The sequence below is a fragment of the Mauremys mutica genome, chromosome 8 (genome assembly GCF_020497125.1).
Source record: "Mauremys mutica isolate MM-2020 ecotype Southern chromosome 8, ASM2049712v1, whole genome shotgun sequence".
NCBI classification, from domain to species: Eukaryota; Metazoa; Chordata; order Testudines; family Geoemydidae; genus Mauremys; species Mauremys mutica.
Window position 1 is genome coordinate 43,122,157 of NC_059079.1, and position 12,916 is coordinate 43,135,072.

The 12,916-nt window shown below is 41.0% G+C and overlaps 1 protein-coding gene across 2 annotated transcripts in view; it reads right to left on the reverse strand.

The window, feature by feature from the left end:
* Positions 1-12,916, reverse strand: part of CAMSAP2 (calmodulin regulated spectrin associated protein family member 2) — a 176,618-nt gene that overhangs the window by 155,986 nt on the left and 7,716 nt on the right. For both annotated transcript variants that reach the window (XM_045027112.1, XM_045027111.1), the window contains exon 2: positions 5,310-5,569. In XM_045027112.1, coding sequence (XP_044883047.1) covers positions 5,310-5,569 — 260 coding nt within the window. The remainder of the gene's footprint in view (positions 1-5,309; positions 5,570-12,916) is intronic.

Sequence of the window (12,916 nt, forward strand, 5' to 3'; positions counted from 1 at the left end):
AATAACCAAATATAAAAATAATTTGTCCCGTTGTAACAACTGTATTTGCAGGTGAAAAAAATGCACTGTTTTCCATCTTTAAGTGCCAGGATAGTTTATTACAAATGGAATTTGCCCATTTAAGACAGGCAATTCTGCATCTTAACTGTGATCACCTTGAAAGTCTTAAAAAAATTATATTGCTAAAGAGCACAAACTTTCTATTATGAGAAAAAATATTAGTTTTTTTAAAAAGTTGATTTTCTTCCCCAATTCTGGATTCTACATTTTATCCTTTATTGCTTAGGCAATTAGAGTAATTTAAGTGGGAACAACCTTTTTTCATCGAAGAGAAACCTTTAAGATTTGCTGCGGAGAGGCATGGTAATATGAAGAATTATTGTGGGTGTCCCTGGAAGCCCTTGTTAAAATTCTACCTGTAAGTGTGAATTAGGGTTGGAATTTACTTTTCCTGCTCTCATAGAGTCCATCCCATTGGGGATCATACAAATACTTAAGATCATCAACGAGTTTGTTTTATAATAGGCCAGGACATAGTGCTGGTCCTGGAGTTTATATCAAATTAAAGGGAAACAACTGAGAAGACCTTTCTTAAAACAATGGCAGCATTGATGAGGCAAAATGCAGCTCAATAAAGTTGTAGCCTACTACAGTATGAGAAAATATGTAGCTATTGGACAGCAAAAACATAACATCTAGAAAAAAATGTATAACAAAGTTCCAGTAGACTACAATACTTATGAAATGTTATGTGACATGCTTTCTGAAACCAGAAGAAAGAAAACAATTCACTGAAGTTTAATATTACACAGTTCCTCAAACAAAACAAAATATACACCTGACATGATCTCTCCGTGGAATAAAAAAATCCCTTTACAAGTACTGCATTAATATAGACTGAAAAATACTTTGTTTTTCCTAGGGAAAAAATAAAGGCAAATACTATACATGTAAATAAACCAATCATTAAAGCAGGGATCTCAAACTCAAATTACCACAAAGGCCACATAAGGACCAGTACATTGGCCCGAGGGCCGCATCACTGAAACCTTTTCATACAACGATACAAAAGTATAGTCAAAAATGAAAAAAAATGAAGAGTAATATAGTATGCTATTAAAAGTCAATGCATTAACTTTTTTAAAACTGTAATGCAAAGAGGGGTTTTAATAAAATATAAACACCTGTAACTATTCCTTATGTAGTCAGTAACACTTATGATGATCTACACCAGGGGTCTCAAACACACGGCCCACAGAGTTATTTCCTGCAGCCCGACATAGGCACTGACTCTCTCCTGCACTGAGTAACCCTTTCCACACACACCCCCGGTCACAGCGCAAAGTCGAGAACGAAACTGAGGCTCGCGTAGGAATTATAAAAATGTTACAGAAAATGTCCACTTCGACACAGACACCGTCCAGTGTCCCAACAGAGAGACCCCTGGCAATGGGGGGGGAGGGACCCTCTGGGTGCCCAGCACCCTTAACAGAGAGACCCCTGGGCAATGAAGAGAGGGGGAGACCTCTGGGTGCCCAGCACCCCCAACAGAGAGACCGCTGGGCAATGGGGTATGGTTCCGGGTGCCCCTAACAGTCTATCACAGGGGTCTCAAACATGCAGCCCCATCCCCATTCCAACCCCTTCCCCAAAGTCCCTGCCTCTATTCCAACCCCTTCCCCGCCTCTTCTCCGCCTCCTCTCGAGTGCCCGGCATCCCTGCTCCTCTCACCTCCCTCCTGAAAAGTCCTAAGCACCACCAAACAACTGGGAAGTGCTGGGAGGTAGGCAAAGGAGTGGGGACGCAGTACACTGGTGGGGAGAGGAGAGCTTGGCTGCCGGTGGAGTCGGTGCCTATGGCGAGCCGCAGGAAATAACTCCGCGGGCCAGCCACGTGTTTGAGACCCCTACATTAAAGGGTTCAAAACTAGGGGAAAGTCATGTTTCATAAGACATTTTTTGCAGAAGGCATTAAAAACAAAATGTCAAACATTTTCTCTGATTTGGTTCAACCAGTGGTTCTGCTTCCTGCTTTTAGTTCAACTGGTGGAAGACAGACAGTCATATAAATTAAAAAAAAACAAACATAAAAAAACCTCCACTACATACAACAGAAGGCTCAGTTGTGTTTTAATTTCTTCCCTCTCTGCAGCTGCTCCCCAAATAATTCTTTCTACAGTTGAAAACTGAACCAGGTCTAGCCTATTCTAACATATCTTCTGACTCAAATACAGAAGAGCAACCACCACATGATGACTTCAAACACTTTTTGCACTAGAGCCCCCCTATCCTGGTGGAGTTGCATCACAGAAAACTGTTAAGAGATAGGTGTTCTGAATAAAAGTCCAAGTTTATAGTGAGAGGTGAGGGAGTTAAGGAGGGAAGTTACAGGTAGCAAGGAAAGAAGTTCCCATGCTCTCTTAAGCCTCACACAGTTGAATTAATCTACTGCTCTAAGCACACACAGCTGAACATCCACCACTTTATACATTTCCTAGACACAAACCCATCCCTACTTCTCATGGACATGAAGGCCTTATACCTGTTTGGAACTTCAAAACAAAACCATTAAAGCCTCAAAGTACTGATGGGATTTTTTTTCTAAGATTTGAAGAATCCAGGTAGGTGACCAGATAGATTTTCTGTCCTCCGGGCTCCAGTCACTATGTTTGTAAACTGAATATTTACGGTGCTGAAATTACATTGAATGGGAGGGAGAGGATAGGAAGCACCATTCCTGTAGGATGAAAAAAGGCCACTGACAATTAGTTTAAACACAGATATGTATGTAAGCTCCCTCGAGACTGTTAGAGAGCCATCTCTGGCTACTAGAGTGGTTCTCAGAGGCTCTATCAAGCTTTGGACATTACAAATGTCTTGAACCATGTCAGCTGCATGGCAGGGTTTGTTCTTATTAGTTAGTTTACTATATGGGGGTGTTTTTCACTCTCCATTTGTCCAGAATACTGGATATATCTGAAATAACCATCTTTGGACTATGTGGAAGCTCCAGAATTCTATGACATGGTCTTCCCTTGCTACTATCAGTGCATTGTTCAAAACAGTATGTTACCAGTTGTCTTACACCACATAACTCGCTCCTTACTTCGGAGGAAGCTACCCTGAGCAGAAAGAGAATGTCAGAACTATTTTCTCCCATATTATTAAAAGGTTGGGGATGATCCCTTTAATTCATGTTTGCAAAAAGGACAGTTGAGTTATTTGTTTTCAGGTCTCCATTAGATAGGAAACTAGCCAATATAAAAATTACCTTTTCGATTTCTGAGAGAAGGTGGCGAAGAGAAAGGTTTCAAGTATTTTGTCTGTATCTATGGCTATTTTATTTATGTACTGATTTTTATAAATGCATCTGCCAGACTTTTACATAATTTTAGAAACAATACAAAATATGATGATGAATCTCCAAATATAATAAACCCAATCCATAGAGCCCTGTAAAATCTGCGGGTAGCCGCTTTATATCTGTGGACCATTTTTGTGGATAGCAAGGTGGATGCAGATACAAATTTTGCATCTGCTCAGGGGTCTGACCGTAAGAGCCGGGTGTACAGCTGTGAGGAACCACAGCACGGACCCTCCACCTGCCCTGGGCAGGGAGCCTGGGGGGTAGGGACATGGGCTGGGGGCTGCTCGGGTCCTCTGACCAGGACAGGTGGAGGGTCTGCCGCACAGCTCCCCACAGCTGCCTGCCCAGCTGTTCCCATGGCTGGACTGTGGCTCCAAGCCCCACCCCCCCACCGGAGCTGGAGAGCCGCACTGTGGGGGAGCCTGGGTCCCTCCACTTGCCCTGGGCATGGGGCCTGAGCAGCCCCAGCCTGTGTCCCTGCCTCCCAGCAGTGCAGAATTTTGAGCACAGGTGTTGTGTGCTTGTTGTGATCCAGGTCACTGAGAAAGCAGGTAGTAGGCTTCCACAATAAAGTCTCTAGGTCAGGGGTTCTCAAACTGGGGGGTTGCAAGGTTATTACATGGCGGGGGGTCGCAAGCTGTCAACCTCCACCCCAAATCCTGCTTTGCCTCCAGCATTTATAATGGTATTAAAATATATATATATATATACACACATACACACACACACACACACACAAATGTTTTTAATTTATATGGGGGGGGTCGCACTCAGAGGCTTGCTAGGTGAAAGGGGTCACCAGTAAAAAAGTTTGAGAGCCACTGCTCTAGATTGCTTTCACAGTAATATAGAACACGAAATGAAGAAAACAACTAAATTGCATTCAATGTTCACTTTGTTCAGAAAAAAAAATTGGCTAAACCCTTATCTTGCTACAACCTTTGGAACACTGGTGTCTTCAAAACAGAGTACCCTGCAAGGATGAAGGGAGTTATCCATTTAAAAAAAAAAAAAACCCTGAAACCGCTTTAAGGAATTTAGTTCTGTGAATTTTTTAAAATAACTAAGTAATAGGCCTAAATATTTCCTGGCAATATAAACATGATGCAGATTAAGTCATGTTAACTGCTTGCTAATAATCTCACACTTTTGAATGAAAAAAAAGAATTTTAGCAACTCAGGTTTCTAATGAATTTATTGTGCAGGGATATTTGTATACCCAGACCAGTGCTACAGAAGTGCTCAGGCCATGAAAACTACCAAATGTAGTGGTGAGCAGATTTCAGAAAGTAGATTCCAAGTCAGAGAGATTCAGGGAAAATTGAAGCTGTAGGGTCAGCTATTAGGCTGATGACTTTTTCAAGCCATTTTCCTCCACAATGTATCTAGAAATAGGAATTATGAACAACAAAAGAGATGGTTCCTCATAGCCAATCTGCTCTCTAAGTAGAGGGAGAGAAACAGAACTAACCTGTAGATTATCTTCACTAGATCTAGGAGCCGGGGCAAAATCCTAGTCCCAGTGAAGTTAAGGGGAGTTTTGCAATGGACTTCACAGGGGCCAGGATTTCATTTAGGGAGTCCACAAATCCTACAAGGCATGGGCTGTGTTTACTCATTTATATAACTTCTAGCACACTGATTGGGGTATGGTCACTAGTGGAATACAAATAAAGTAAGATGTCTCCAACAGCTCGACTTTATGTACTGAAGTCACATTGTGATTATTTCTTTAATAGAGTTGCTTCTAAATTATCTTTTGTAGTGAACAGACAGCTATGCTACATCTCTCATTACTGTATTTTGAATATGCTGCATGACCAACCAACCAACAGCAACCCCTTTCTCTCAATCACATGTAAACAAACCCAGTGACAGAATAAAGTTTTAATTATACTACTATTAGGAGCACCAAGAAAAAAAAATACAAAAGCCACACTCACCATCTGAATGGGTTTCTTGTGCAGATCTCTTTCTGTTACCAACTTCTCTTGATCAGTGACATAAAGACCTTTCTGTGCCAAGGCCTGGATAACAGCATCATGACCCAAAAGTGGTTTTGCAGCATCACTCTTAAGAATAAGACTTCCAGCACGACAGTAGAGTTCAGCAGATAGCAGCAAGTTAACAACAGGTGGTTTAATGTGTTCCTGGTCATACTGGTCTGTGTAAAATGGTTCTCGCAATTCCTCTGGAACATTTTCTACAAGAACCAAAAGATATAATCAGATAAACAACACTTCACAGTACTAGGAAAAGTACCTAATCTATACACACTTTAAATAGTTAAAGTTGTTAGCACCTAGGAAGTATCCCTTTTTATATAATTATTTCTATATTATTTTAATACAAATCTATGGGGGACCCCATTACAGAATAAGAACTGAACAAAACAGTTAGCGAAAGTTACTTATAAATGTAATATTGTTAAACAAAATTAGGCCACAGATACTAGCCTGGGGAGTTTTACATTGCAAAGCACAACATGGCCAAGATGTGGTTTTAAGGCAGCATTAATTCAAAATGTCTTGGCTTTTCCAACTTTATGGCCAAACCTTCCTCCTTTTAATGTCATATCATAGCTCAAGCCACAAAGTCAAAATGATGTCAGACAGCTGTGATTCAACACAACGAGCTGTCTGTCTCACTCCAGAATTTTATGGAAATAGAACAATAATATGTTCTAGTGTACATAACACTTTTGGAGAAAAAAAGAAAGCCACACCCTTTTGCTGAAATATGTAAAGGCTGTCTCTGGAACTGTGTGACTTCCTTTTAACAGAGTGCATTTCTCCTTCAAATGAATGGCTGCAGAGCCAACAAAAAACTACACAAGAGTTTGTCAAATAATGCTGAGATTTTCACGCAAAATTGGCACAATGCTGTCTATTACAAGCTTTACAGGAAAAGCCATGAAAACTTTTCCAAGTACCATATACCAGTTATTATAGATGCATCATTCATGAAAGACATAAGATGTTTGAATCAAATAATAATATCCCATTTACAAGTATACCTGAACAGCTATAAAAACAATTCAAAATAACATTACATCAAAAAAAGTAATATTGGCATTAAAATCAGATAGGACTTAGATCAGGGGTAGGCAACCTATGGCACACGTGCCCAAGGCGGCACGTGAGCTGATTTTCAGTGGCACTCACACTGCCCTGGTCCTGGCCACCGGTCCGGGGGGCTCTGCATTTTAATTTTAAAGGAAGCTTCTTAAACATTTTAAAATCCTTATTTACTTTACATACAACAATAGTTTAGTTATATATTATAGACTTATAGAAAGAGACCTTTTTCTAAAAGTAACTGCAACAACATTTCCTATCTCCTACCTCCACAAGCGTGTGTTCTACTCCTATACTGCCCCTCTACACCAGGAAGTCCTTCCCCTGGACCCTCTACACAGGGGTTTTCAGCTTAGATAACTTTGAGAGAAGCGGAGGTAGTTGTCACAAATATCATGCCCTTCTTGTATTGCTAACTGGATAGACAGTCCCAGTATGGAACATGTTGAGAGCCACTACTGTACACTATGAAGCCTCCCTCACCACCTACGTATACATCAAACACTCATTGTTTCCTCACAGTCTTACATATGACCTTCCAATTTCCTACTAAAAAAGCATTTACTCTACAACTAAGCAATCCAATAACCGGTTCCATTTATTCCTTCCACGTGCCTCCTAACTCCAGCTCTCTCGTCATTATCCCTCCTTCCCCGTATCTGTATATAGCCCATTTAAATTTTAAGCTCTTTTGAGAGAGAAACCTGTCCCATTCTGTGTTAGCAGAACCCCTAACATTTTGGGCAGTATACAAATAAGGCAATAAAATAGTAACATAGTTAGTAAGCAAGAACATAATTAAAGAGATCCTCTGGACTGGTGCATGCAAGAGATCATATTACACATTGCAAAAGGAACAAGATTGTCCTAAGTTTTATGCTTCTATCCAGGCACCAGTCTGGAATCACTACTGGAGATTAACTAGTAAAATAAACCAGAATATGCAAGGATGACAGAACTTGAATACAGAAGATTATTATATTACTATATCAACCTTTGTACTTTTGTAATACTGAAAATCTTGAAGTGTTTTACAAATACCCAAGACCAATTTTATTTCCATAGTCATCTCTAATTTTAGGGAAGAAACTTTAGCAACTGATTTTGAGAAGAAAATCCACACAGTTGAAGTCAATAGGTACACTGGGCATGGGAGGGATAGCTCAGTGGTTTGAGCATTAGCCTCCTAAACCCAGGGTTGTGAGCTCAATGCTTGAAGGGGTCATTTAGGGATCTGGGGGCAAAAATCTGTCTGGAGATTAGTCCTGTTGAGTAGGGGGTTGGACTAGATGACCTCCTGAGGTCCCTTCCAACCCTGATATTCTATGAAACTGTGAGGGCAGGGATGGGGTGAAATCCTGAAGTCAATGGCAAAACTCTTATTGACGTCAATGGGGCCAGGATTTCACTCCAGATGTTGAAAGCTGGGCACCTAAAAAATGTAGTATTTTGGGGTTCAAACCCAGGCCAATAAGGGGTTCAGTCGTCTGCCTTGTAAACCTGCATTTCTTGTGGCTTTGTAGCTTTGGTCCAGAGCTCTGACTTCAACAGACTGCCTGCAGCTCACAACCCTCACCTTGGCTTTGCCTATCCTGGGTTACTCCTTACAGGCTGACCTTAGTATGCTTGCAGTCCTGAATTCGCCCCGAAGTGGTAATACTGCAAGGACCAGTCCATCTCACTAGCCCCTCATAGGGAAAGCATTTGGTTCATTGGCTTTACAGAGAGATAGTAAAAACACTCCAACCTTTCTAGAAGCACACGCTTTACTGAATTTACACAGCACTGAGGATTTATAATGAAAGCAAAGCACGTTTATTAACAAAAGAATTAGAGATTAAGTGACACCATGTGAAAGGCATAAAAGTAGAGATGGTTACAAGTAAATAAAAGTGAACACATGCATCTAAAAATCTAAAACCTAATCTAGCATAATAAAGTCTTGGTTTAAGATGATTTCTCTCACCCACAGTCTCTCTTCCAGCTTCTGATGGCCAGAACCCATCACAGAAATCATATTGCTTGGTTCCTTTGTCTCCTAAGGTGAATGATAAAGATGGAGTGTCTCTCTCCATGGCTACACTTGCAAATTTGCAGCGCTGCAGCAGGGTGGGAAAACACACCCTCTCCAGCGCTGCAAATTGCGGCGCTGCAAAGCGCCAGTGTGGTCACAGCCCCAGCGCTGGGAGCGCGGCTCCCAGTGCTGTACGTTATTCCCCACAGGGAGATGGAGTACGGACAGCGCTGGGAGAGCTCTCTCCCAGCGCTGGCGCTTTGACTACACTTAGCGCTTCAAAGCGCTGCCGTGGCAGCGCTTTGAAGTGCAAGTGTAGCCATAGCCTGTTCCTTATATCCCCAAAGGGATGTCTGTGTCTTACAAGTCAGGAAGGCCTCCTGGGGTGCAGGAACCATGTAAATTCTCTGGGTATGGCTACACTTGAGATTTGCAGCGCTGGTGGAGGCTTTCCAGCGCTGCAATTAGTAAGTGTCCACACCTGCAGGGCACATCCAGCGCTGCAACTCCCTGGCTGCAGCGCTGGCCGTACACCTGGGTCTGCATGGGGAATAAGCATTGCAGCGCTGGTGATCCAGCGCTGCTCATCAAGTGTGGACACACACCAGTGCTGTTATTGGCCTCCAGGGTATTAGCAGATATCCCAGAATGCTTTTAACTAAATTACTCTCTTTGTTTTGTTATGCAGCCTCTCTTTGTTTTGTTGTGAACTCGGAGCTCTGGCTCGTTGCTACCAGAGCTGCTTATCTAAAAAACCAACACAGCTCCTGTTTGCTGTGATCAATCAAATGAGATAACCCCTGTGAATGAGGCAGGCAGGGACTGAGTGTTTGCTTGACAGAGAAGATGCAGGCTGTTTGCAATTAAGAGTTAAGACTAAGGGGTCGGAAACATTTTCTGATTTTTTCAAGGCAGGAAGCTAACACACAGTGTTGGCTCCAAAAATCCACTCTCTCTCTCCTCCCACGCTCCCTGTCACACTACACCCCCACCCCACCCCCCTCTTTTGAAAAGCACGTTGCTGCCACTTGAATGCTGGGATAGCTGCCCATAATGATTCACTCCCAACAGCGCTGCAAATGCTGCAAATGTGGCCACACACCAGCGCTGTTCCTACACAGCTGGATGACCAGCGCCGCAAACTACCAGCGCTGCAACTCGTAAGTGTAGCCATACCCTCTGTCTCAAAAATCAGGATCAGGATAACCTCTGCTGGTTTAGCTCAATGGCTTTGTTTACTGCGAATATGTAAACTGAGTTAACTCACATTCCTTTGTCGAAGACAGCATTGTTTATCACCTTTACCTAGGCTAGCCTGTCTGGTCTGAAACATGTTCTAAATACATCATCAAGAGGGAATTCATAACTACACACAACATTAAAATACACGCATATTACAATTATATTAATAACCAGCATGTTATTAGCTTTAATATGCTACATCACAAGGCATATTTTGTACAAATATTATTGTAATAGTATGTAAGGTGTGAATACAGGGCTGCCTAGGGTCACATACAGCTCTGACAATCAAAGACCACTTTTGAAAATTATCCCTAGAGAGGGACTTGCCCAAAGTCACACAGGATTGTCTAGGACTACAACACACCTATCTCTACTCCCGGTCCTGTAACAATCACAAAATAATCCTCCCTCCTTAAACACAAAAATTAGGACATGACAGCCAGCAGAACCTTTCATCTTAAGGCCATTTCTCAAAGATACCACACACGTTCCTTTTCCCATATGCAGCAATGTTCTCATGCTTTATAGCTTTTATTAGATTTATCTGAGATTTTCCAGTGAACCAGTGATTTCCTTAGCCAGCATAATTTTAATTTTCTTTTTTAGTACCAATGTAAGATTGTTCTAGATTATAATATGTTTCCATTAATATGAATAGTACACAATCAACTGAAAGAAAACCATTTTCAAAGCAAGTCACTACAGGTGTACACACATAACAAAAAGTCCAGACTGTATGCAAGCCATAGAAGCTCAGAATAAGATCCCATTCTGGATAGATTTAATCCCATTTCCATAGATAACTGGCTTCAATTCAAGTGGACAGGTTTTGAAGGTACAAAGCAACTAAAATAAATGCTCCAAATAAAGTAGAAACCATATAAATTTGTTTACTGCAATACCATCAGAACAAGTATAATCACAGAAACATACAAAATTACAAGAACACTGGGAAACTACAGAAACAAGGAATTAACTGTTGGAACAGGATGAAAAGTTTGCCACTAAATCCAAGGTTTTTGAGGAAACCCCCATTGAACAGGATTCTACTTCTCAGACAGAAATATATAAATCTTTTTTCTGGTACAATGTATGTATTATAAGAAAACAGAAATCAGAACTAGTCTTGATAACAGATCAATGGATTTCAAGAGTTTTGCAGTTTCCCACTGATTAAGAACTGTGTTATAAAAGGTAAAAAAAAAGGTAATAATTGGAGATATACCAATCTCCTAGAACTGGAAGGGACCTCAAAAGGTCATGGAGTCCAGCCCCCTGCCTTCACTAGCAGGACCCATTTTTGCCCTAGATCCCTAAGTGGCCTTCTCCAGGATTGAACTCACAACCCTGGGTTTAGCAGGCCAATGCTCAAACCACTGAGCTATCCCTCCCCTAGCCTAAAGGCTGGATATAACTATTTCTTTCATTGCTTTCCTATGACCATGGTCTTGCAATGGAGCTGTGTGCAGGTGGATTTATGGTCTGGGTAGAGCCTTGAAGTCAATCAGGCTCCACACAGGCATAGCGGACCATGTTTACATGGAGCGCCGAGCAGGATTGGAGTTTGTCTGTAAAACTGAAGTCCTACTAGATGTAGTAGGAATCTGATGCTAATTTTAGTAAATTAATACTTTTGCTTCCCCACACCTTGCCTCCAAAAGGATCTCAAGGTCAAGCTTTGAAGTTAATGAGTAGTTTCAAAAAGAGATGTGTGGTTAAGCTATGCTGCCAAAAAATACAGTTGTTCTTGAAACCAACACTGAAATACGCAGGAATTACATTGGGCTGGATTGACATATTGTCAGTAGGACACAGGTTTCATTTTTGGAAAGCACAAACCACAGGGAGAATTCCAATCTTGAACTTGGGTTTAGAGATTTCATCAGTCCTGGGCTACCAGGAGACCAGTCAAAACGAATAAGCAAGCTCAACATACGATATTTTGGTTTTTGTGTTTTCCTTTCTGTACTACTGCCCCAGAATGAAATTAACTGGCTTATTCCACTTCATTTACTTGGGTCCAATACTTTGATGATAGTGCTGTGTGTCATTCTAGTCTCTTCTATAATTTGTAATGGACTGAGGGCATGATCCTGCACACATTTATACATATGCTTAACTTCACACACTGTAAGTAGTCCTATTATTTCAATAGGATTACTCACAGCAGTGAATGATAAGCACACATATATTGCGTACGCAGAATCCAGGCCTGAAAGATGTCTCTCTCTCATAAGTAATGAAGATTTTAGTTAACCAAGATGTTTAATAGTTTAATCATGCTTTCCATTTTTAACCCACACATTCTCTTATTAGAGAGAACCTAAGATGATATCAAAATGAACATTTCAATTACAGGTGCACACACAGAGATCACTCAATAGTTTCCTTCCCGCTTCATCAAAATTTTGGAGGAATACCCAGTAACAACTTTCTTAAATAAGTAAAATAAAAAAACCTAACATTTTGGAATATGAAAAAACAGTTACAAGAATATAAATGTAATTTAAAGGGAAAGCAGTAGATAATCTTTCCCACACTGAATCTATTTAGTGTGCATTATTCATTGGAAAAAATTACCTGCATTTCTGTGAAGAGAGAGTAAGCTTTCTTTAAAAAGTCAAGCTTGTTTTCCAAAGAGTTTCCAGGCATCTAACTGGATGACACTACACCTTTAGATCTGGGAATGTTTTAAATTAATAAGTACACAACTATTCAGAAGAAGGATGGGAGTAGTCAATAAGTAAAGTCTTCAGCTATTTTCTTGAGGGTACCATTTAAAAAGAAGGTAATTCACATTACTAGAAATCAAGCATAAAATGTCCCCATTTTAAGGCTTAACCTATTCCTATAATCTTAACCATGGAGACCTCTCTTCATTGTAGGTTTCTTATCAGCAAGGAGATTGATGGAACATGTTTATGGAGAGTGTTCACTGTTATATTAATTAGCCCTACAAATTTACTCTAGTTGTGAGCTCACCTGTAAAAAGTTTATAAAGTGGCAATACCCTATAAATAAGGCTACATTTTAGTCGCAGGTATTTTTACTACAAGTCACGGACAGGTCACAGTCAGGAAAACAAATTCACGGCCCGTGACCTGTCCATGACTTTTACTATATACCCCTGACTAAAACTTGGGGGGTGGCTTCCTGGGAGTGCTGGGGTAGGGTGGCCTGGGTGCTGGGGGTGGAGGTGCATGGCCCAGGACCT